The following is a 26,021-nucleotide window of genomic DNA, read 5'->3' as shown; positions in this document are numbered from 1 at the left end:
ACAGACAATTTTTAAAACTTTTTCACTTCTTTTCTCTAGAAGAGATTTTGACAATGGTTCCTCTTCCAGGTGTGTTCCAGGTGTGTTCCAATTCTGAGGGCATTTATGGGAAGAGCTCCATAGGATACACCTGAACCTTTATCTCAGAGCACACAGTGGGGGATTTATTTCCCCACTCATCCTTTGGAAATTGCCTGCCCTGTGGGAAAAGCAGGGCCAGCCAGTTTTTACCTGTTCTGATCCGTGGCTGGGTTATTTCCAGGTCTAGATGGACAGACCTTGCACAAACCCAAAATAAAACCAAAAATAAAGATAATAGGGCCATTTAAACCCAGTATTAACCATGAATTTCTCCTCCCTCCTGAAGGCAGCAGGCCCCGGGGGGAGCCTGCTTGAGGAATGCTTTATTCTAGGCGTTCATTTTAATTACAACCCTAATTATTTTGGTGCATGGCTATGACCCAGTTAACAAACCCACCCTGGGCATCTCGTGGTCTCCATCTCTGCAAGGAGGGAACCTCAGCTGCTGGCCAAATTATTTTTGAAACAAGCGGTGGAACTGGTTGCCACATCTTAATGAAAATGAATTTTTTTTTTCTTTTTTCTTCTTTTTTTTTTTTTTTTTTTTAAGGAGACATTTCTATGTATATAAACAGCCCTTCCTCCCCAACCTGGTTAGACAAGAATGTTCCTGGGTGTGGACTGCCTTGTATAATTAACTGCACAGCTGGAGCTTCTGATCCCTCCACGTCTGCTCCTTCCTTTCCTCCTTTCTTTCCCCCCGCATCCACCTGGGCGCGATCCGGGCGCGCTGCTCCTCCTGGGGAGCTCGGGCTGCGTCACTGGGGCAGGAAGGCTCCCCGCGCTCGGCATTCCAGAGCCACTCCTGGCTGGGAGCAGCACCGGGCAGAGCCTGCCTGCCTTGGAGGGGGCTGAGGGACGGGAGCTGGAGCAGAGAGCGAGCAGAGAAACCCCTGACCCCGCTTAGGCCATGGAAACGGGGAGCGCAGCCAGGACGAACGGCACGGCCAGCAAGCCCGAGGACGTCAAGAGCCCAAGCGCCCCCAAAAAAGAAGAGGAAGCCAAGAAGGCCACGAGCCCTGGCGGAGGCGAGAAAGAAGCTATAAAAGGCACGGGCGGCGCTGCGTTGGAGACAGGGCAGATCAAGAGCTCCCTCTTCTCTGGGAGTGACTGGAAGAGGCCCATCATTCAGTTTGTGGAGTCATCCGACGAGAAGAGGTCGACCTACTTCAGCATGGACTCGGCTGACTCCAAGAAGATGCAGTTTGCCAGCGGCCAGCTCGGAGACATGAGGAGACCAGCCCTGAACTTCCCGGAGAAGGGCGACCTCAGGAAGTCCCTCTTCTCCTTGGATTCCAAAAAGAGCTTCCTGCCCGCCGACGGGGAAGGGAGGAAATCCCTGTTCTCTGCGGGCCAGGTGGGCGACCTGAAGAAATCCTCGCTGCCTCTGGTGGAGACGGGCGACCTGAGAAGACCCTTCAACAAGGGCGAGCGAGCCGCGGGCTCGCGGCCCCGCGTGAAGCTGGAGGACGTTCTCTGCGACTCCTGCATCGACAACAAGCAGAAGGCCGTCAAGTCCTGCCTGGTGTGCCAGGCCTCCTTCTGCGAGCTGCACCTCAAGCCCCACCTGGAGGGAGCGGCGTTCCGGGACCACCAGCTGCTGGACCCCATCAGGGACTTCGAGGCCAGAAAATGCCCCGTGCACGGCAAGACCATGGAGCTGTTCTGCCAGACTGACCAGATGTGCATCTGCTACCTCTGCATGTTCCAGGAGCACAAGAACCACAGCACGGTGACGGTGGAGATTGAGAAGGCGGGCAAAGAGGTAATTGTATTCTCCTTTCGTTCCTCCTTTCGGCCCTGATGTCCCCAGCAGGTGCCCATGTCACAGCACAGCCTTTGCCCCCCTGCTCTGGTCATTTTTGGGGTGGGATCCTGGATGCAGCGGTGCTGGTGGGAAGTGCTTAGTGGTTGCTGTTTCCATGGGGTTGGCGCTCTCCTGATCTGGCTGCAGGAGTTGGGCTGCAGGCTGCATTTTAGGGGTGGAGAACCTGGCTGCCAGCACACCTGACTTCCAGCAGAGGCTGAATCCAAGCCCTAAATGCCAAGTTTTTAAAAATGTTCTTGAGTTTTGACAGTGTTTGTGCAGTGTTGCCCACAGAAAGGTGGGCACTGCTCAGGGTCAGCGCCTCCAGAATGCAAATTGTCAAATCAGTGGCTGCTAGAGTTTCTCATGGGTACTAATAACCATTGGAAATTGCTATCTCAGCTCCTGAGAGTGAGATTAGGTTTTGGTTTTTTTCTTTTCTGTTGAGCCACACCTATGGAAAAAGTCTTTTGAAGTTTAGATGGACAAAAAAAACAAACCCTGGTGCAAGCACAAAACATGATCATTTCCCCAGAAGTGTTACTACAACAGGTTCAGAGGATGGACATCCAGGGAGATTTCACTTTTGTTTGCTCTAAGCTTCTTGTTGTTTGCTTTCTGGGTGGATGAGGAGGATTTCACTTGTCCTAGCAAAAAATCAGGGTCTCACCACATTTGTTGCTGCACATCCCCATGGCAAAAGGAAGAAACTTTCTAAGCAGACAGGGCAGGAGAGATGCCAATAAAGAGAGCTGTAAAATAATAATTACATAAAACAAGGTGCCTGGAGTCACACAGTCAGAACCTGGAAGGACACTAAGATCTCCTAAACCCCAAACCAGTGCTGTGATGTGGTGACCAGGCAGACACAGGTACCTGCTGTGAGAAATCCTTGAGTTCCCTTAATGGGAAGAACGATTTTACTCTTTCCAAGGAGCTGGGAGGATTTACCTCATCAGGCTCAAAGAGCACCTTGTGTAGAGCTTATCTCTGGCTTCTCTGGTCTTTTCTTGCCATGTCATCTCCAGCTTGCAGCCCTGCTGAAACCAGACAAAGCCTTTTCCCCGTCTCAGGCAGCCTTTCCCAAATTCCTGCAGGGCTTGCCAGCCTGCTGTTTGTTCCATAATTGCCTGTCCTCGTGGTTTTGATGTCAGCCCTGAACGCTGCAGAGCTCTGACATAAAGCTGTGCCTGGTGTCTGCCAAGGTGTCCAATTCCTGCCTGGAACGAGGTGAGCAGCTGCTTCCTGAGGAAGCAAAGCTGCTCAGATCCTTCCTCCTGTGGCTGGAGACGCCTCCAGCACCTTGATTTTAAAGGCACAGCCATGGATGAGCAGAGAGTGGGATTTAAATGCTGTTTGACTCCTGTCTCTGAGTCCTTGTGCCACCTTTAGCTCCTGCACTGGCTCTGCTGCTGCTCAGCCTGAAGGATTTAGGATTTATCAACATGAATCATGCCCATGTGTGAGTTCCTCCTGACAGAGTTTGATCATGTTGTAACTCGAGCGAGCATTCACTCAGACAAAAACAATTAGCAGCAAAGCTGTTGCCTACAAATGTTTGTTCCCACCCCATATTTATTCACCAGAGGTGGAGCCTCAGCAGGAGCCACAAAGAGCAATGAATATTTCCAAGCCCCTGGTGTGTAAAACCTCTCCTTATCAAATCAGCCACGCTGGAATTTGTGACCACAAATTGGGAGGGTGGCTGGTGCTGCTGCTGCTCTTTTGGGAGGGATCAGTCACAACCTCACACCAGGTCACCCTATCCCTGCCCTGTTCTCCCAGCTTGGCGTCCCAGCAGCTCCAGAGGAGCTTTAAAACCTCCAGAGCCATCCTGCCACTGGGATAAAGCTGTGTCCTCACAAAGCCTTTCACTTTAAAACCCCCAAACCTATCCTGCCACTGGAGTGGTGACCAGAACAAAGCTGTGCCCTGACAGAGCCTGTCACACCTTGCTGGGTTTATCTGCAAGGATTTCCTCATCCCTGGCTGCTGTGTGGCTCCAGAACTGGAGAAGGTTCCAGAGCTGGGGTTGGTTTTGCTGCCCTGCCAGCCTGTGAGCTCAGTGACTTGGTGGCACAGAAGTGTCACAGAATAAGCTCGGTTTAGGTGCAGCTGCCCTTCAGGTCTGCAGGGTTAATGCAGATTTCAGCCTGGCTCTGCTGTGGGCCTGTAGGGAGGAGAGGGGCTGTGCTTTAGAGCTGGCAAAGGAATTAGGAAACCCAGCTTGTCTCAGGGAGCAGACAGAGAAGAGGAATGCAAACAAGCCAGGACAGACACCTATAGTTAGGGCAGTGCAAAGCCTGATATCTCTGTCCCAGACAGAGAACACAGCAGCATCTTCCACTTTTCAGGAGCCTGGGGTGAGAGTCACTCACCCCCTGTTCCTGCTGAGCAGACACAAGTGAAAGGCACAGGGACTCAGACAGAGACATTTGGCCTGACTTCCCACCCAGTGCTATTTGCCTATTTTACCCAGCAAACCTTTAATGCTCTCCCCAGATCCACTTTGCATTCATTTCCTGCTTCAGCTTTAAAGGAAAAGTAACAGTTTGCACCAGAACCAGCACAAAACCCAACCAGGAATAGGTCTGTGAGGCTGGGGAATAACAACTCATGCTTGAAAAGTGAGAATGCTCCACAGCTGCTTGTAAAACCCTGATTTATCTGCAATAAAACCCTGATTTATCAGCAGAGCCCCCCCTTGGAGCCAGCATCCTTCATTCTGGAAGGGGATCCTTCATCCCAAACCTGTTTTACAGGGCTGCTCTCCAAAGGAGACAACTTCACCTCTGCCTGCCAGTCCCAGAGCTGGAAATAACCTGGCATTGCCTTCCAGCACCAGCCTTGGTGCTCAGCATGCCAGCTCAGCTCTGCTGAAAAACACTTTGTTTTTGCTGTAATTCTTTATCTTTTAAAGCAAACTTCGCTGTGGGTACAGGAAGGGGAGCTGGGTGTTCCTCCTTCCCACAGAGCTGCTTTGAAAAGGGGGGGTTTTTACAAAGGCTGAGCCAGGTTTTGAAGAAAACCATCCACAGAGATGGATCCAGAGGGGTTCCCATCCCTGCATCACTTTCACTGAGCAGAAAGAAAACAAAATTAAACCTTGGGAGGGCTTGGGGGCCTTTCTCAGTGCTGCAGCGTGGCTGTGAGGATTTACCTACACCAGCTGTGGCTTCTCTGTGGACTCAGCTCAAAATAGATGTTCTGTCCCCAGAGTTTCCTGCAGGAAGGACGATCTTCCCAGCTGGAAATGGGAGTAAATCTGTCTGTGTGCCTGAATTCTGCATTAATCCTCTACACTGAGGACAGAATCCAGGGAAAACCCACTTGTTTGCAAGCAAGGAATTCTCTCCAAGCTGTGAGAACTCAGCATTTTATGGGCTGCTGGCTGAGTTTTCAGGGGTTTCAGCCCTCTCTGCTTAACAGAGATGGGAAAATGCAGTTGTGCACCCAGCAGGAATCACGTCCCAAACATCCCCCTGACTTTCCAGCCTCCTGGCCCTGCACTGGGACAACGAGCTGGAGCAGCACTTCTGCAGCTTTCCCTGGGTTAATTAGCAGAGCTCTCCCAGGCTGGGGACACAGGGCTGTTCCCAGAGCGTTCAGGGCATGATGCTGCTTGTGCACAAAGCACTTGCATCATCGTGCAGGGCTGGTAATCTCCCATCTGCAGCTCCTCCACAGCACCAGGGCTGGGTTCAGTTCTTTGGATGTACACTCTGAACTTTCACTGGAGCCTCTTAACTGCCCTAATTAGCTGAGGCTCTAATAGGGGATCCAGTCTTAGCTTGAAGGTTCTCAGTGCCTTCATTTCTCAGCCTGCTGTGCTCAAAAATTTGTCAAAATCTGGATTTCCTGGCTTTTCCCCCACTGCTCCTGTTATTTCTGCTCTGAGGGACCCCCACAATGGGGGTGTTGCTGTTTTATCTCCCATTAGGATCCTCTGAACCCCAAATCTTCCATTGGATTTGTTCCAGAGGGCCCCTCAAGGATTTCTGACCCTGGAAAATCTGGGAAATGTGAAGACAGATCGGAGTTTTCTCTTGGGGAGTGAAGCTGAGGCACTGCCTGTCCCTAACCCCTGTGGCCCCATACTGTGACTTTTTATCTGTCATACACATGGGCAGCCAAAGCAACCTTCCAGATTAAAAAAAATTACTTAAAACCATCAGGAATTCACCTCCTGACCCCTTGGTGTTGTGCTCCACCTCCAGAGAACCCTCCCTGAACCCTTCTGCCCATGCCACCAGTTTTTCCACAATTCCAGACTCTCCCTTCACCTCTCTAACCCTTTTTTCCTATGTTTAGGGTGTTTTTTTTGTAGTATTTATTTAATTTCCTGCAGTACCCCACAATGACACCTCCTTCACCTCCCCTGCCCCTGCTGCAGTCTGTGCTGGTGTTTCCCCTTTGCCAAACCTGGCTGAGTGTGGGATTTGCATCCTGGCCATTGGGACCATCTCTGTAATTTCCATTTGCAAGTCATAAAGCTGCTCCAAATTGTTGTGTGCCTCTGCTCTTAAGTGGCTGTTCCATCCCACACCACCTTTCTGGGGGGTGTTTGAGCTTCTGGGGAGTCAGGAGCACTTTTACAAATAATAGTTCTCAAAATTCCTTGGAGACCCATCTTAATTAAAAAGGAACCATAAAAGCATAATATTGTTATCACCACCTTCCAGCCATCACCTGATTTTTTTTTTCCTGTCATTTTCTCTGCAAATCCCTTGAGTTTGGGAGTGTCTACGTGGCTGTGAAAGTTCTGCTTTTCCCCAAAAATTCCTTCCAGTCCTTCTCTGTAGGATCTCACTCCCATTCTTGAAAGGATGTCCTGATTTTGGGGGATGAGGAGGGAAATAATTGCTCTGGAGATGAGCTTTTCACTTCACAAGCAATCAATGCCACCTGGATGCAGCTCTGGGGCTCAACCAAACACCTGGAATTTGGGTGTAATTTCTCACATTGGTTAATGCAGTGGATAAATGGATCTAAAACATTTTCATCTCGTTGCATTTCCCTGCTGTGCAGAGTCTCCATGCACAGGACATCTCCCACTGCACGTGGGAATGGAAACCAGCAGGAATTCCTCCAAGTCACTGCCTTGAAAAATGTGAAAATTGTGGGATCAAACTCCTGTCTTTGTTCTTTTGATGGGTAGCAGGGCAGATTTTCTCATCTGGAAGGCAGAGTGGTGAAGCTCTGCCACAAAATCCTCCCCTGAACCCCTGGAGAGGGTGAGAATCAGCTCATGGCAGCGTTCAGGCCACTGCTGAGGGTGTGTGGGCAATATTTAGAGAGCCAGTGCTCTCCTAATTCCTAAAAACAATGTGAGGATGCACTGAGACGCCTCTGAGCACACTTCCCTTTTTTCTGCCCGCTTTTCCTGTGTTTTATAAGGCAACCAAACCACCCTCCCATCATTGTCCCTCCATAAACAGAGCTTTTCTGGGTTGGAGCAGCTGGGGTGGTTGGCTCTCAGAGCAGCTGTGCTGGATTCCAGCTCCAGAGGCTGTTCAGACACTTGGCTGGCATGGGGACAAGAGCTCCTGTCTGGGCTGGTTCGCAGCTTCTTCCCTGCTCCTCATTTCTAGTGGGGAACTGAAAACCCTCAGACTCTGATCAACACCCAGATTTTCATGTTCCACTACGTTCTTGGATGGACAGCTGGAGTGTGAGAGTGGATTTATCCATCCATGCCTTTAATTGTTGGCCTGAATTTCAGCGGTTTGGGTTAATCCAACGATTTTGCAGAAGATCCCACGCGCCCAGCAGGTTCTCAGGGCTCTCCTGACATGACAGAACACGGAATTTCTGCCAACTCTGAAATTCCTCAACGGCTCTGGGCTGGGTGTCCCACAGCCAGGTTGCCTCCAGCCATGGCTGAGGCCAACCTGCACACACATGAAATGCAGAAATGTCCCAGCAAAGGCTGGGGCAGGATCTGTGGGGCAGGGATGGAGAATGGGAACGACCCAGGGAGGGATTGAAGGAGTTAACGGGGCAAGGCTTTGCTAACACCCAGGTCCAGGGACAAAATGACCCAGGGAAACAGGGCATGGTCTCCACTGCCACAAATTCCAGTGCAGGTCTCAGCTCTGAGCTTCTCTGGGAAGGCTCTGCACAACGAAATGCAAATGAATCCCAGCGAAGTTGCTGATCTCAGCCGAGCAGGTCGACTACACCTCTCCCCTCCTCCTTTTGTGGCTTTTTTTTTTTTTCCTTTTCATTTTTTTTTTTTTTCCAAGCATTCCCCAGCTCCATCCCTACATGAAAGCTCTCAATTCAGAGCAAATTAATCCACAATCCTGTCTAAACAGAATTCCTGCCGGAGGCATCATCCTCTTGTTGCAACACTCGTCAAACGTCATTCCGTAATTGCATGAAAACTGTTATTGCTGCACAGGCACACCCTGGGCTGGGCCCTGCTCTGCACACACAGCTGAATTTTGAAACAGCTCCCTTCCCCTGCAGCTCATGACTCCCATGTGATTAAAGGCAGCCTGGGAGGTGGGTGCTGCTGCTTTGCTGAGGGAGCTGAATCTGCTGGGACGGTGCCCGCTGCAGCTGGACCTCCCCGCTGCTCTGCTCAGCACAGTGGATGTGTCCTGGTTTAGGGCAAATTTGGGAGAAAACCTCCAAAAGGGTCCCCTCCAGAAAGCAAACACACACCAACCAGTTTGGGGAGGATTCCTGGGAGAGAAGTGGAAAGAACCTGTTTGTTTAACAGGCACAGCACCCACCAGCACACAAAATGAACAATGCCAGGTGACAGCACTCTGTCACCGCTCTGAGAAAGATGACAAATTCAGAAAGTCTCTCCTGGGGATGGTCACTCTGTTATCAGTCCCTCCAGCTCTGGGGCAGCTGCTGCAGCCACAAGGTGCAAACTCTCAGTGTTTCCCAGGTCCCAGTCTGGAGCAGGCTCGAGTAGTTCCAAACAAGGGAAAGAAAAACAGTCCAGGGAAAATTCAGACTGCTTAGCTAAACTAACTAATGAGCAGGAGCAAAAAGCAAGAGCAAAGCAGGAGCAAGAGCAAGAGCAAAGCCAAAAGCCAAGCAAAAAGCAAAAGCAGCTCTATGTACTGCCCCGTCTGTGTGTCCCGCCAGCTGCGGGGGAACAGGCTGATAACAACACCAAAACAAAACTTCACTCTTCAGAGCCAGTCTTGAAGGCACAGAGCAGAATATCCAGCATGAACAGAACACACAAAAGGGGATTCAAGCATCATAAAGCCACCCTAGGACAGGATGCTGTGGGACAGAGAAACGGCGAGCGTTTCTCACGGCAGCTTGTGAGAACTTCCAGGGAGTAGTGAGGATGTGGTAACTTTTAAAGTATGAACAATCTGCAGGTGGTGTTTTTCTACTCGGTCTCCTCAAGGATGGTGTGTGAGGAAGGTGTTTTTGTTAAGTAGCCATGGTTCTCTTGAATAAAACCTTTTTTTGCTCTTTCCACAATCCCACAATCTCACCTGCTCCTGTGCGAGAGGGAAGCAGCAGGGCAGGCTCGGGGCTGCTGGAAGGGGTCACCCTCATCCCCAGCTCACCAGGCTCCCTCCCCTCCCCTCTGCTCTGCTCTCCTCCCCACAGACCGAGCTGTCCCTGCAGAAGGAGCAGCTGCAGCTGAAGATCATCGAGGTGGAAGATGAGGTGGACAAGTGGCAGAAGGAGAGGGACCGCATCAAGGTGCGTTTGAGGGCTCCCGTTCCCCTCTCCCTCCTGTAAGCACCAATTCCTGCTCCCCTCCTCTCCCACATCCCTCTCCTTCCCTCCATCCCTTCCCCAGCCTTTATCTCATCCCCAGCCCAAACTCCAAGCCAAATCTCGGAAACAACAACTCCCACTGAAGTCATCTTGCGACATTCCCTGCGGGGAGATGCAGCCCTGATACCAAACCAAGGCACCTCCCTGCTCTGGCTCCTTTTTTAGGTCCTTTATGGCCCTTCCATCACCAGTAGCCAGGCAGATTTAGAAACAAAATCCACAAATAACCTGCAGGAGGGCTCTGGGTTGCCCAAACTGAGATAAGACAGCAGGAGCAGATGAATTTACCCACACAAACATCTTATTTATGGTGGAACAGTTTATTTCCATGCTGAGACAGGGCTCCTTTATAGTTCTTGCACCGTGGTAAGGGTTGGAATAGAGTCATGCTATTATTTTTTTCATTTATAGCCTAACTGAATAAAGCAGTGAAAGCACAAGTTGGAGACACCCCAGAAAATTTGCATAATATTAACAGGCAAAGCCATTCTTCTCCCTTTTATGTGGTGCAAGCACATTGGCTCACCAGCTCTGCTTTTCATCTGCTTTATTATTACTATTATTATTATTATTATTATTATTATTACTGGAAACCTGACCTAGAAATTCTGACTCTCAATATAGTTACATCCCCAGTCCTTCTGAGGAATATTTCAGAGGCACCTCGAGGTCAGGCTTGTAAAAAGTGCTTCAGCACCTTTCATCCTTTGAAATGGTGGGAATTTGGTCCTCAAATAATCCAGGAGCCAGAGCCCTGATTTAGAAGGTGACAGAGTGTTTTTAAATGTCACCTGTGAGTGCATGAATTGAAATTGGAGATGTGCTCTTACCGCTGGGAAGGCAATGGCCCTTTTGGATTGCATCCATGTGACTATTGCAGGAACAGGTATTGCTTCTCTTGGCACAACTTTCCTGCAGCTGAGACTTGCCTAGCTGGAGTTTCCATACTGGAAATGCTGAATCCTTGGATTTATCCCCCTCTGTGTCGCTCTGTTAGCAAAGAACTCAGTGAAATTTTAATATTTTCTTGCTCTTTCCTGCTGCCTCCTCTTTCTGCCCCTTCCCCACGCAGAATTACACCACCAACGAGAAAGCCACGGTGGACCAGCACTTCAAGGAGCTGATCCGTGACCTGGAGAGGCAGAGGGATGAGGTGAAGGCTGCCCTGGATCAGAGGGAAAAGATTGCCTCGGAGAACGTGAAGGAAATCGTGGATGAGCTGGAGGAGAGGGCGAAGCTGCTGCGGGAGGACAAGGAGAACAGGGAGCAGATCCACCAGATCAGCGACTCCGTGCTCTTCCTGCAGGTGACACAGACACCTCCTTTCCCTTCCCTTTGCCCTTGTGAGGACAGGATTTGTCCCAAAGACAAGCCCAAAGAAGTGTGAGATGTATGAAACCCTCATGGTGAGATGGTGAGAGAGATGGGGAAATGAGTGGTGGTCAGAATCCAGATTTCCTGTGGCCTGCATGTGCTTATATACCCTCATTTCCCTTCCCTTTGCCCTTGTGAGGACAGGATTTGTCCCACAGACAATCCCAGAGAAGTGTGAGATGTGTGAACTATCAGCAACAGTGAGAGCCTGAGTGGTGGTCAGAACCCAAATTTTTTGTGGACTACATATGCTTATATACTATTCTGAGCTAGTCATTTTTCACTACAGTAATTGTGTTAATCATCACATAAACAAACATTTTGCAACATCTCTTGCTTACAGAAGTTGATTTTTCTTTTGCTGTCAGCCAGTCTTGATTCAGCCTTCAGCTGGTCTTGCTTTAATCCTCAAAGCTCTCAAAGTTTGTTCTTGCCAAGGCATGCTAATTATCAGATCTCTCATGCTAATCAGGTCCAGAGCGCTCTGTGCCTTGTGTGCCCCAGTGTGAACCTTCCCCATTTCCCTGCACATCCAGGGCAGGGATTCACAGGGACATTTGGAGCTGTCTGCTCTGGTGGGCGAGGAGTGGACATGGACATCCTTTGGTTTTTATGGATGGAAAGGTGGACAGAACATCTCCCTGCCCACCTTCCCTGCTTCCCTTTCCACTTCTGGATTCCAGCACCAACCAGCTCCCTCCGGTTCAGCCTCCACACCTTTATGCTCCTCACCAATGCAATCCCTTTCTCTGGCAGGAATTTGGGGCTCTGATGAGGAATTACGTGCCCCCTCCATCCCTCCCCACCTACAGCGTGCTGCTGGAAGGGGAGAGCATGAGCCCATCCATGGGGCTGCTCAGGGATGATCTCCTCAACGTCTGCATGAGGCACGTGGAGAAGATCTGCAAGGCAGACCTGGGCCGCAACTTCATCGAGAGGAACCACATGGAGAACGGTAAAACATCCCAAATATTCCCCTCCCTGCTCCCCTGGTGAGGATGGTGAGCACTCCTGGTGAGGAAGAAAGCAAGCAAAGACCTGGGGGGGAAAAGTGGGAGTAGTGACTCCTGTAGCTGGAATGAATTCTGGAAGATGAGAGTTGTTGGAATGTGAATTCTGGAATGTCAGAGTTGTTCTGCCACTCCTGTGTGGGGATGGAATCAGTTGAACTGCCAGGGATTTAGGGTATCCCATACAGGACACCAAACTGGCCCCACTTCCCTGAGTTTTGGTTCATTTTAGGGTTTCATGTTTAGGATTTTATGGGTTCAGCCACCCCCTGTGTGGAGTCAAGAGCAGCCACCCTTCCCTCCTGCCCTGTGCCAGGCTCTAGCAAGCCCCTGGAAGTTTAACATTTTCCAGGAGGGGAAACTCCACAGATCTGCTGAGGCAGCTCAGTGAAGGGTGAATTCACACAGGTGAAATGTGGGGTGGCAGGTTTGAAACCCCATTTGTTCACCCATTTAGCACTGTGGGGTGCTGGTGTGACATCAAATATTACAAGTGCAGGGTTTCAGCACTGAAATACCCTGTGAAGGAAATATTTGAAAATCTAATTTTCCAAGCAAAAAATTGCTCCATTTGGGTGTTCAGCTACAACTTGAGCTGGAATGACTCTGATCATCCTCCCTGTTCCACATGGGACAGCTTTCCTGCCTGCCCTGACCCAGGCTGTTCCCCACACTTCAGGGGTGTTTAAGGTGATCTTTAAGGTGAACAGAGAGGTCACAGCCACCCCCACATCAGCAAAACCAATCTTTTACATTTATAACCCACTTCCTCCCAATTAGCTGTGAATAAAGGGCTTGTCTTGCATCAGGCTCACACCTGAGATCAGCACAGGGCACCACAAGGTCTGCACTTCCCAGACCTTTGTAACCCTGGGCACGTTGCCTAATCCCAGGGGATGACCTCTGGCAGCAGGGATGGGAATGAGTGGTTACCTCACCTGGTTATCTCACCTGGATGGTTATCCAAGGACAGCAGGGATGGCAGTGAGTGGTTATCTCACCTGGATGGTTATCCAGGGACAGCAGGAATAGGAATGAGTGGTTATCTCACCTGGTTATCTCACCTGGATGGTTATCCAGGGACAGCAGGGATGGCAGTGAGTGGTTGTCTCACCTGGTTATCTCACCTGGATGTAATCTTTCAGCCACTGAGGAAGCCCAATACCAGGACAGCAGTGGGTGATGGGAGGATAAATGGCACCCTGCTCTTCCAGGAGGATGTGGGAGGCCAAAAGGTTCAGGAATGACCTCAAGGACAGCTCATGCAACACAGGAGCTGAGGAACTGCAGATCTGCAAAGTCACTGATGATTCTCTCAAATTCACAGTATTTACTGGAGACCCCTCCTGTATCAATAATTGCACTGTCCAGGGCCATCATTCTCCATCAGACAGGAATTAAATCCTTCTGGATCCTTCTGGACCAACCTTTCAGGAAGGTCAGGGATCCCAGAGTGCTCAGGATGCACAGCTAGATGCAGGTTTTAAAACACTCCCTGCCTTTAAAGTAGCAGCAGAAATTGAACATTGCTCATCTTCCATCACTGCAACATTCCTATTTAAATTCCCAACACTGCACATGCTCCAGAATTACCGAGAAATTTGACAATAACTCAGTATCAATAGATGACAAACAGATGCACAAATCCCTTCTGTCCATTTTTCTTTCTTTGCTCACCTGAAGCTGGGCAGAGTTTCCATCTGCTGGGCTGGGTTTTACCAGTCCTGGAGCATTTTACTTGGGCATTTTTAAAACCCAACAAAGTTCTGCAGCTACTCAGTTCTGGTAGCTCAGGATAAAGCTTGATTACTTCTTGATTATTTTAATTGGGGTCTCCTCCATGTCACTGATGCCAGAAGCCCTCACTTTTATTTGAAATCCATGGAATCCAAGTGCCAAAACCATTTTTAACTCCTGCCAGAAACCTGGGTGCTTCCAGGAGCTTGACCAGGGACTCAGCTTGGATTCTGCCCTAATGAAAAGTTGGGGACAGGTGAGAAATGTTATTTATGGCGAGTCCCAGGAGCTTCAGAGCTCTCCCTTCTCCAAGCCATGGTTACAGATGAAAGAGGGCAGCACTCTGCATCCAGTGGCTGCCAGGGAATTAAATCCATTAAGGAGCTGTGGAGTTATTAACTCAGACTCCCCCTGAGTCACTGCAACAAATTCATTTGCAGCTGGCTTGGATCTTCCACTGTAAAAAACTTCCCAGGAAGAAATATTATATTAATGGAATGAAAGCTGCTTAATAGCAGACTCCAAAGGGAATCCATGTCCTTTTAGTTGTCATAACAGGTACCTACGTGGTGAGGAGACAAATAATCAGGGAGCTTAAATAGCACTGAAAGAAATGGGAGAAATCAAAGAAAAGTTTGTTCAGTGACTTGAGAACCAAAGAATGGAGCTATTTAAACATGAAAACGGAATTTACTTCCTTGCAGAGAACAATAGGTTTGTAAAGGCCTCCAAGGAATGTTTTTATGAGCAAGTGTAGTGATAAAGCCTCAATTCCTGTGAATCAGTGTCAGAAAGCCAGACCCAGGCTGTGTAGGAGTGAGTTTGATCCATGAAACCTGGATCAAGCCAGCCACCCTTGCCCAGGAGTTTAGAGCTGTTTGCAGCTCAGCTTTAGCATCTCCCTAAAAACTGGAGAAGCCAACCCATTTAACCCTCCCAGAAGTGATTTCTGGAGCTTTAAAGAGTGGCAATTCTCCATCAACCAGGCTGTGCTCAGACTGAGCACACAAAAGGAGCCAAACTCAAACTTTTGGAGTAATTTTAAAACCCACAACATCATTTTGGTAAGAAAATGCCTCAACCCTCAGGTGTCCCTATGGATTTTAGAAGATTCTGTGTTTGCTGCGAGGTTGAATGCTTCAGCTGCGCTCTGCCTCTGAAGGAACCTTTTGTTTTAGACCCTGGCCAGCTCCAGAACTGCTTTAGCTCCCAGGCAAAGACGCCCCGGGGGGGTTAAAGACCCCCAAAGTGCATCCCCATGCTCCCTGCACCTGGGGGTGCTGGTGACATGAGCCAGCAGAGTGACCTGGTGGCCAAGGAGGCCAATGGCCCCTGGTCAGGAATGGAGTGGCAGCAGGAGCAGGGAGGGCACTCTGCCCTGCCCAGTGCTGTGCCCAGCCCTGGCCCCTCTGCTTGGGAAGGACCTTGGGACACTGAGCACACCCAGAGGGGACAGCGGGGCTGGAGAGGGGCTGGGAGCACAAACCCTGTGAGGAACGTTTGGAGGAGCTGGGGGTGCTCAGCCTGGAGAAGAGGAGGCTCAGAGGGGCCCTTGTTGCTCTCCACACCTTCCTGAAGGGAGGATGCAGCCAGCTGGGGTCGGTCCCTCTGACAGAACCAGAGGACACAGCCTGCAGCTACAGCAGGGGAGGTACAGGTTGGATATTAGGAAAAAATTTTTACCAAAAGAATAATAAAGCACTGGATGCTCTTCCCAGGGAGGTGGTGGAATCACCATCTGTGGAGGTGTTTAAAAAAGACTGGACATGGCACTGGGTGCTATGCTCTGGTTGAGGTGTGAGGCACAGGTTGGACTCAATGATCTCAGAGGTCTCTTCCAACCTCATCATTCTGTGATTCTGTGACTCTGTGACTCTCTGATTCTGTGATTGATTCTGTGATTCAGTGACTCTGTGATTCTGTGATTCAGTAGTTCTGTGACTCTCTGATCCTGTGATTGATTCTGTGACTGTGATTCAGTGATGCTGTGACTCTGATTCTGTGATTGATTCTGTGATTCAGTGATTCTGTAATTTTATGACTCTCTGATTCAGTGATTCTGTGATTCTGTGACTCTGACTCTGTGACTCTGTGATTGATTCTGTGATTGATTCTGTGACTCTGTGACTCTGTGACTCTGATTCAGTGATTCTGTGATTCTGTGACTCTGACTCTGTGACTCTGTGATTGATTCTGTGACTCTGTGACTGTGATTGATTCTGTGATTCTGTGATTCAGTGACTCAGTGAATCTCTGTGATTGATTCTGTGACTGATTCTGTGATTGATTCTGTGGCTCTGTGACTCTGTGATTCAGTGATTCAGTGATTCTGTGACTGATTCTGTGATTGATTCTGTGACTCTGTGACTCTGTGATTCAGTGATTCTGTGACTCTGATTCTGTGATTGACTCTGTGATTCAGTGATTCAGTGACTCAGTGACTCTCTGATTCTATGATTGACTCAGTGATTCTGTGATTCAGTGATTCTGTGACTCTGATTCTGTGACTCTGTGACTCTGTGACTCTCTGATTCAGTGATTCTGTGACTCTGATTCTATGATTGACTCTGTGATTCTGTGATTCAGTGATTCTGTGACTCTGATTCTGTGACTGACTCTCTGACTCTGTGATTCACTCCCTGCTCTGCCTCCCCAGGGGACCACCGGTTCATGATGAACAACTACGAGTGGAACCAGCCCGACAACCTGAAGAGATTCTCCATGTTCCTGTCTCCCAAAGGTAAGGAGGGCATCCCACAGCTGGCCAGGCTCCCTTCCAGCTCAGGAGAGGAACTTCACTTGATCCAGCCCAAAATTTGCTCTCCCTCACATCTCAGATCCATCCCTCTGCACTTTTTCTCTCCAGTTACAGAGCTTTGACAAGGTTTGGCCTCAAAACAGGCAGAAAAGGTTCTCAGTTTTATGGGGAAGAGCTGGAGTGGCTGAACTCTATCCAAGAGTTAATATAGAGGACTTTTGACATGGGTTTCCAGGATAAAATCAGAGTTTTTCTCCACCCAAAGCTAATCTCTCTGTGCTATCAAGTGAAAGCTGCATTAAGCATTAAGATTTTACTTTGGCCACCAAACATAATTTTTCCTTACAGGGAAAGGACAGAAGAAGTGAGGAATTTGTCCTTAAAAAAAAAAAAACAAACCAAAGCCAGGAGTCTGGTGCTCCTCTGTGAGCTCTGACAAGAGCCCTGGTGATTTGTTTATGTCCCTCTTGTAGTATGGCCAGTGCAGGATGAATTTTTGGAGTGAACCAAAGTTTCCAACACATCCAGCTCTAAAATCACAGCTGGCATTCCCAAACTGGCAGCCAGACAAGGAGCTGAGAGTGCTGAAAGCCCAGGCAAGGCGAGCAACAAAAGAACAGGAAGGGTGGCACGAAACCACCCTGCAAAAGTGACCAAATTTCGGCCCTGCCTGGCTTTGCCAGCTGTTCCCAGCTGCTGCTCTGCAGCAGAGGGTGGGCAGGGACAGGGACATGGCAGTGGGACCCTCCCTGAGGGCACATTCCTGCCCTGTGCTGGTGTTTCCCAAGGAGACCCAGACCCCAGCATCCCATTTCAGTGCCAGCAGGGCTCTTCCCAAGTTCAGGGGCAGAGTGGCATGTTTTAGAGTTGGGTTTGTTTTTCTGCTCTCTCACCTCAGGGTTTGCAGGCCTTGTGCTGCCAGGGAAGTTCTGCTGAGACCAGACCCAGCCCTGCACCCAAAACTTTCCAACCCTGAGGGAAGTTAGAAAATTAATCCCAACACAGCATAAACTGAGCTAATCTCTACCCAAAATGTGGAGCTTTCAGGTGGAAACAGCCCCGAAGGCATTAAAGGGGTGTGGCAGGGAGGACACCAGGCAGTGTCACCCCCTGGGATGGGGACACTGCCCAGCCTGGCAAAAGGAAGGGAAAAAAGAAGGAAAAAGCCATTTTGGCAGTGGCACAGCATGGTCAGTGCTGCCATGAGTGTCTGAGCTGGGGGAAGAGGCTCCAGCTGGGATCCAGCATTCCAATTGCTGAGGATCCAGGAGGGATCCCCAGGTCCTGCCAGATCTGTGGTGATCTGTGTCCAGAGCAGAGTGAGGCTGCACAGCAATCCCCTCCTCCTGCTGACTGCCCAGAGCTGGGGATGCTTTATCCCAGCTCCACATCCGTGTTCTCCTGGAAACACACACAGTGCTGCCTTCCCAATTCCTCACTCTGTGTTTTCTACCAACAAAGTGACTCTGGCCAAAACAAGCCAGGCCAGGATTGCACCCAGAACCTGTGCTGGATGGGGATTGAGCAGAGAAGGGGCTCAGGGAGGATCCAGCTGATCCAGGATTGCCTGTGCTGGATGGGGATTGAGCAGAGAAAAGGCTCAGGGAGGATCCAGCTGATCCAGGATTGCACCCAGAGCCCAGCAGGGCTCAGGAAGGACCCAGGTGATCCAGGATTGCCTGTGCTGGATGGGGATTGAGCAGAGAAAAGGGTTCAGGGAGGATCCAGCTGATCCAGGATTGCACCCAGAGCCTGTGCTGGATGGGGATTGAGCAGAAAAGGGGATCAGGGAGGATCCAGCAGATCCAGGATTGCCTGTGCTGGATGGGGATTGAGCAGGGTCAGGGCTCAGGGAGGATCCAGCTGATCCAGGATTGCACCCAGAGTCCAGCAGGGCTCAGGAAGGATCCAGCTGATCCCTTACTGCACCCAGAGCCTGTGCTGGATGGGGATTGAGCAGAGAAGGGGATCAGGGAGGATCCAGCTGATCCAGGATTGCACCCAGAGCCCAGCAGGGCTCAGGGAGGATCCAGCTGATCCAGGATTGCCTGTGCTGGATGGGGATTGAACAGAAAAGGGGATCAGGGAGGATCCAGCTGATGCAGAATTGCCTGTGCTGGATGGGGATTGAGCATAGAAAGGGTTCAGGGAGGATCCAGCTGATCCAGGATTGCACCCAGAGCCCAGCAGGGCCAGGGTTCAGGGAGGATCCAGCTGCTGGAAGCTCACCAGGGGGAATTTGGGCAGCAGGATGAATCAGCAGGCAAAGCAGGAGACGTGACCCACTTGGCTTGCAGGCTGGCCAGCCAGGGATCACCCCATGAGTAATGCACCGTCCCCATCATCATTTAACTCTCCTGTGCCCTGTGGCATCAAAGTCCAGCAGTGCAGCTGATTGCACCTCTGTTCAAGAATCCCAAAAACAGGAGGGGAAGATGAGGACCACCCTCTGCATTGTGGCACACCCTTGAATCCTTCAATATCTCACACACCCCGTTCTCAGGCTGGGTCACTGCAGGTTCTGCCCCAGGCCACGGTGAAAAGTCTGTTTGCTGGACTGAGGAATGCTCTCTGCTAATTACAGCAGCCCAGACTGGGGAACTGCTTGGATTCCAGCTGAACCTTTTGGGTTTAAGCCCTGCTTAAATTCAAGACTTCCACTGCCCCTGAATTTCATAATAAATGGCTTCAAACTGAAAGAGATGAGGTTTAGATGGGATATTAGGATGAAATTCTTCCTGTGAGGGTGGTGAGGCCCTGGCACAGAGCAGCTGTGGCTGCCCCTGGACTCCTGGAGTGTCCAAGGCCAGGTTGGATGGGGCTTGGAGCAACCTGGGATAGTGGAGGGTGTCCCTGCCCACGGCAGGGGCTGCAATGAGATGATTTTTAAGGTCTCTTCCAACCCAAACCATTCTATGATCCAATATTTGCTTGCAGAGATGACAGGATGAGGCAGAGGGGCATAAAACACTTCAAACACTGCCTCAAAGGCAGAGGAACAATCTGTCCAACTGCTCCACGCTCCCTCCTGTCCTCTCCCACTAAGCTTTCTTCTCCTGATGTGTCAAACAGTTCAGCCAAAGCCAGGGGGAGGCTGGAAAAAATCATCTTAGAATGAAGAGTAGAAGGGACTCAGGCACACAGAGAGAGAATTGTGCAGACAGAAACACATCTTAAAGGGAGAGGCAGCCCACAGGATGGCAGCAGAGCAGCTCCAAGGATCCACCTTCTTTTTGCTTTACTGGGAGTCCAAAGGGCTTTTGCAGGGGGCTGCAGCAGCACCAGCCTCTGTCCTGGTGGGAGCCTGGGGAATGTTCCTGTCCTGGGACACACACCTGGCACAGGGCTGGGAAATGTTCCTGTCCTGGGACACACACCTGGCACAGGGCTGGGAAATGTTCCTGTCCTGGGAGCACACCTGGCACAGGGCTGGGAAATGTTCCTGTCCTGGGGAACACACCTGGCACAGGGCTGGGAAATGTTCCTGTCCTGGGGAACACACCTGGCACAGGGCTGGGAAATGTTCCTGTCCTGCTGTCTGTGGAGCTCTGAACCCCAAGCTCTGCCTGCAGGGCTCTCACACTGAGTACCCTGTGACAGTGATTGCAGGGTCCCAGGATGAGGGAAGAGATGAGAAAGTTGACTCCATGTTCAGAAGGCTTGGTTCATTATTTTTTGATATATATATTATTACAAACTATTCTAAAAGAATAGAAGGAAGGATTTCATCAGGAGGCTGGCTGAGAATAGAAAAGGAATGAATAACAAAGGTTCAGACTGACTGAGACAGTCTGGACAGCTGGACTGGGATTGGCCATTAATGAGAAACAACCACATGAGCCCAATCCCAGCTCCACCTGTTGCATCCCACAGCAGCAGATAATCATTGCTTGCATTTTGTTCCTGAGGCCTCTCAGCTTCTCAGGAGGAAAAATCCTAAGGAAAGGGTTTTTCAGAAAATATCCTGGCTACAAGTACCCAAACCTGAGCTGGCAATTTCCTGCAGCTCTGTGGCTCTGGGAGCTCTGCTCCCTGCAGGAGAAGAGCAGTGAATCCCCAGCACCCAGGGGTAAAACCCAGGCTCTCCTCTGCTGCCTGGGGCTGCTCCCAGCTCGGCAGGGACCTTTTCCCAGAGCAGTGCCAGGCACAGGCCAGGTCAGGAGCCGACTGCTGAACTGGATGCTCTTGTTTTGCAGCCAATTTCAACCCACGGTCATGGGAATTTTCCTCCTTCCAAGCGACCGAGGAAACACTTGGTACGGGTAATTCTGCCTGCAGCCTGAGAGGATCTAACCCCCCGTGCCACAGCTTCCTGCCTGACTAACCCACCCCTCCTGCTGCCCCCCTGGCACCTGGAAACCCCAGCTGGGCCAGCACACACAGCCCAGCCCCGGCTCTCTGCCCAGGGCAGGGAAAGGCACCCCTGAGAAAGGAGGTGCAAAGCACAGGAGGCAGTTTGCAGAGATGCCCAAATCCTGAACGCTCAGAGCACCCCGAGGAGGTCGTGGCAGAAGCAGGAGGAGACTCCAAGTGCTCCCAGCCAGTCTCAGAAGCACAAGGTGCTTCTTTCTATCAAGTAATGAGAAATATTAATACCTCTTAGGTGTCCTTATCCTCTAAGGAGGATATTCCCAACTGGACATTAAAACCCCCTTTTTTTCCTGAATTCCATGGTTATTCCTTCAGTGATGGGGGGATATTCCCAACTGGACATTTTTTCCTGAATTCCATGGTTATTCCTTCAGTGATGGGGGGATATTCCCAACTGGACATTTTTTCCTGAATCCAGTGGTTATTCCTTCAGTGATGGGAGGATATTCCCCACTGGACATAAAACCCCATTTTTTTTCCTGAATTCTGTGGTTATTCCTTCAGTGATGGGGGGATATTCCCAACTGGAATATCCCGTGTTCTCAAGGACACAGCCTGGCCCACCTTCACGCCTTTTCTTCCCGGATCCCCACCTTCCTTTCCCAACATCTTCCTCCTTTGCTTCGTTCCCACAAGGTCCTGCCAGGTCCAGCCTTTCCTGCTCCCTGGAAGCAGCCAGGGCCACCCAGCCTGGGGAGCTCTGGTGACTCAGAGCCACACCTCAGCCCCTCCTGGCTTCCACAGGCAGGGCTGGGTCCCTCCCTGCTCTCAGATTCCCTCTGGAGCCCAGGAGGGGAGGCTGGAATGGTTTGAAGGCAGCCTGCAGTGCTGGGAGGAAGGGCAGTGCTGAAGCCATCCCTCCTGCCTCGGGAGGTGCAGGGAGCTGCTCCCCAGCCACACCTGAGCTCTGGGGCTCTCAGGAGAAGGGCTGGCAGCACCTCACACCCACACACAGCTGCCTGCCCTCGCCTGCCTCCTGCCCCTGAGGGAAAAAAGGGACAAAAGGCACGAGGGGCTCGTGTCCACCCTGAGCCGGTGTCACAGGGGTGTTTGGAACTGCCCCCCGGCAGCCCTGTGGAGTAACACGACCTCTTTATCTTCCAGTAGGCAATGGCACTAAGCTGCCTTTTCAGTTCTCCTCGGTGGGACAGAATCCGCCCGGTGACTTCAGCAAACAGTCTGACGGGAGCCTCTTCACTAAGACCGGTACTGGGAACTGCCTGTTCCCCTTCCTCCTGCCCCATCTGGGGTGCCAAACCCCCTCATCTGCCTTCCTGCCCCATCTGGGGGGCCAAACCCCCTCATCTGCCTTCCTGCCCACTTTGGGGTCCCAAACCCCTCATCTGCCTTCCTGCCCCATCTGGGGTCCCAACCCCCTCATCCTGCTCTGCCTTTCTGCCCCATCTGGGGTCCCAAACCTCCAACCTGTTCTGCCTTCCCACCTCATTTAGGGTCCCAAGCCCCTCACCCTGCTCTGCCTTCCTGCCCCATCTGGGGTCCCAACCCCCTCATCCTGCTCTGCCTTCCTGCCCCATCTGGGGTCCCAAGCCCCCCAATCCTGCTCTGCCTTTCTGCCCCATTTGGGGTCCCAAACCCCCCAGTCCTGCTCTGCCTTCCTGCCCCCTTTGAGGTCCCAAACCCCCCAATCCTGCTCTGCCTTCCCACCCCATTTAGGGTCCCAAACCCCCCAATCCTGCTCTGCCCTCCCGGAGCAGTCCTGCCCCTTGCCCTCACTGCCAGTCTCTGAGTGACCTGCACAGGAGCCACTCTGCTGAAGCAGGGCAGCAAGGAGTGTTAAAAACCATCAAAGTTTTATCTAGGGAACAGTTGGAGGGATTTTAAATTTTGTGTGTAATGGGTAGGGATAAATTTTAGATGATTCTTGAGGAAGACACCATCACTGAAAAATAACACAAACAGCACAACCTTAAAAAAAAAATATATATAAAAAATGCAGGAGGCCCAGAAGCTGGCAGGCAGAGTCAGGTGTGATCAGCTGGAGATGCTGGGGCAGGCCATGGTGACATTGGCTGTGACACTGCAGCCCTGGGGGCTGGAAGGGGGTCAGGGCAGCTGCGGGGAGCCCAGGCTGAGCTCTCTGCGCTAATTAACCAGCCTGCAGCGCTCCCTGCAACGCCACAGCGCTGACTTTGGGACTCTGGTTTAATTGGTCTGATTGCATTCCACCTCTCTGCATCCCTCAGACGTTTTAATTAGCCAGACCTCCTTTCCTGCCTGATTGGGTGGCGGCACAGGCATCTGTCTGACGGCTGTCTGTGTGTCCCACCCCGGGGATGGCTGCATTTCCATCTTGAGCAATGCCATACTAATGAGGTGGCACTTCCAGTCCTGCTGCTGCTGCTGGGGACACCACGGGGGTGGCAGTGGTGACAGTGACAGTGACTGGCTGTGTTTTGTGTTGTCACAGCCTACCCCTCCATAGTGAGGCACCAGTCTGCAAAGGTGACGCCGCAGACGTGGAAATCCTCCTCCAAGCAGTCTGTATTGGTAAGGAAAAGAATGATTTTTATTTTTTTCCCCCTTGGGGGAGCTTCAGGAATTAGGATGGGTCCTTTGGGAGAATGGGAATAAAAGTTTCAACCCCGCTGCTCCTGCTCAGGGTGCAGATTAACCCTCCCAGCTTTCACAGCTGTTTTGAAAAGGTTTTGGTCTAAAATTTGATGCAGAAATAGGGACTGTGCAAACCCTGTAAAATGATGCTGACAGCACTTTTCCTTGTCACCCCCTCTGTGTCACTCTGTGACATCCACAGTGTGTCAGTGACACCAGAGACAGCCACATCAGAGTGGTCCTGTCCTGCAGTGGGCAAACACAGGATCCCAGAGGAGGGGTCAGAAATCCCCACAGCATCTCTGAGCCCCTGGTTTCACCCTGACCATGATTAGAGGCACAGGGCAGCGATCTTTGAGAGCCTGGAGTCTCAAATGCACCAAGGCAACCTGGTTTTATTCACTTTTATTCACACTGTGCTGCATTAAGGCCTTGCACAATCTGGATTAAGATTGTCCAGCTTTTGCCACCACAGATGAAACATTTTTTAAATTTATTTTTTGTCATTTCTGGTCGCACATTTGTGAGAGATGTTTTAGTGTTTGGTGGAAGTGAGACCTGTAAGGAGCAGAGAGCATTCCCACACCAGGGAGAAACTGAGGGCTGCAGCTGGATCTGCCCCATTCCCAAGGCTCCCCAGGAGGAGAATTCCTGTGGAAGGGATGTTCCTTGGCAGATTCTTCCAGGAAATCCAGCCTGGAGCCTTTGAAAGTGCAAAACTCTGCCTTGGGTTTGCTCTAAAACACCATCACCCACATCCTTTGTGTTCCCAGGGATTTTTCTTTAATCCCCACTGAGAAAATCTGGGTGACTTCCCCACCATCCCTTCCCCATGTCCCTTCCCCTCCTCTGCACTCATTTGTGACGCCCATTTCCTTTTTATGGCCAATATTCACCACCCAGCCCTGAACCCAACAACCCAGCTGATAAATATGAACATTTCAAAGCACCAAAATAGAAATACACACTGCAGGCTGCAGCAGCTCTGCAGGAGCTTTTATGGTCTGTTGGGCCAATAATCTGGCTTTTAAACCAGCCTTAAATGTGTATTTAAGTAATATACACTCTAAAAGGTCTGTAAATATGAATTTTCACAAAGGGTCTGGGCTGTTTAAGGAGGAAGGTCTTTTTCACACCCAGGGAGCTGTTTTAATTGAAGCCCCCCCTTTTTCATATCTTAATTCTGGGGGGTTTCTCCCACCTTCTGCAGCTGAGAGCAAACCCAAGGCAGACTCGGCTTTAAAACCCCCTTTTTTTTCCTGAATTCCTTCAGTGATGGGAGGATATTTCAAACTGGACATTAAAACCCCTCATTTTTCCCTGAATTCCATGGTTATTCCTTCAGTGATTGGGGGACATTAAAACCCCTCATTTTTTCCTGAATTCTGTGGTTATTCCTTCAGTGATGGAGGGATATTTCCAACCGGACATCAAACCCTATTTTTTTCTGAATTCCTTCAGTGATGGGAGGATATTTCAAACTGGACATTAAAACCCCCATTTTTTTTCCTGAATTCCTTCAGTGATTGGGGGATATTCCCCACTGGACTTTAAAACCCCAGTTTTTTCCTGAATTCTGTGGTTATTCCTTCAGTGATGGGGGGGATATTTAAACCCCCATTTTTTTCCCTGAATTCCCTGGTTTCTCCTTCAGTGGTGGGAGGATATTCCCAGCCAGGCTGGGGACTCTGCAGCCAGATATAATATTTATATAAAATATATGTACTATTTCTATATTCCAACAGAACTAATTAAAAATTATGGTATAATAGAAATATATTTTAAAAATCATTTAAAATTAAGTTTAAAAATATATATAGTATATATATAGTATTTATATATATATATATAAATACTATATATATAGTATATATATAGTATATATAGTATATATATACTATATATATTTTTTTATATATACTATATATATATACTATATATATATTTATATATATATAGTATATATATAGTATTTTTATTAATTAATAAATATTATTAAAATTTTATAATTAAAAGTGTAGAGTCAAATTAGTAGAATTAAATTAAATTAATTAATTATATTTAAATGAATTTAAATTAATTAAAAACCTGTAAAAATAAATTATAAAAATACAGATTAAGCTATATAAAAATAAAATAAATAAACCACGTGATCAAAACCAATTCAAAAATCCAATTCCTCGTGGTGGTGAGGCAGGAATTGGTGAGATGAGGGTGGATGGGAGGGGTGAAGGTCAGGAAAAGGAGGGGTCAGACTGAAGTGTCCCAAATTCTCCCTTGCAGTCCCATTATCGCCCCTTCTACGTCAACAAAGGCAACGGAGCCACCTCCAACGAGGCGCCCTGAGCTGCTGCGGGTGAGAGGAGAGCTCAGCTGAGGATTGTCACACGTGTCCCTGCTCCTCCCGACCCTCCTGCTCCCCCAGGGCAGGGCAGGGATGGCCCTGCCCTCAGCACACCAGGACTTCTCCCTCCTTGTCCCCTCCCTGTCCCCTCCCTGTCCCCTCCCTGCCCCCCCAGCTGCTCTGCCCCTCTGGGAATTGTGGATG

The 26,021-nt window shown here is 50.0% G+C and overlaps 1 protein-coding gene across 1 annotated transcript; it reads left to right on the top strand.

Moving 5' to 3' along the window:
- Nucleotides 1-991: 991 nt before the first annotated feature.
- Nucleotides 992-25,819, top strand: TRIM29 (tripartite motif containing 29; the record flags this gene model as incomplete). Its single annotated transcript, XM_084221495.1, has 9 exons — nucleotides 992-1,846; nucleotides 9,479-9,574; nucleotides 10,725-10,958; nucleotides 11,783-11,981; nucleotides 16,430-16,513; nucleotides 20,728-20,787; nucleotides 22,007-22,108; nucleotides 23,331-23,410; nucleotides 25,757-25,819. The coding sequence occupies 9 exons, from the start codon at nucleotides 992-994 to the stop codon at nucleotides 25,817-25,819; spliced, it is 1,773 nt and encodes a 590-aa protein (XP_084077621.1).
- Between the last annotated feature and the right edge of the window lie 202 nt (nucleotides 25,820-26,021).

Source organism: Fringilla coelebs, assembly GCF_963513975.1.
Source record: "Fringilla coelebs genome assembly, chromosome: 25".
Lineage (NCBI taxonomy): Eukaryota > Metazoa > Chordata > Aves > Passeriformes > Fringillidae > Fringilla > Fringilla coelebs.
Note: the sequence above shows the minus strand (reverse complement) of the source record. Positions and strands in the feature narration are given on the sequence as shown.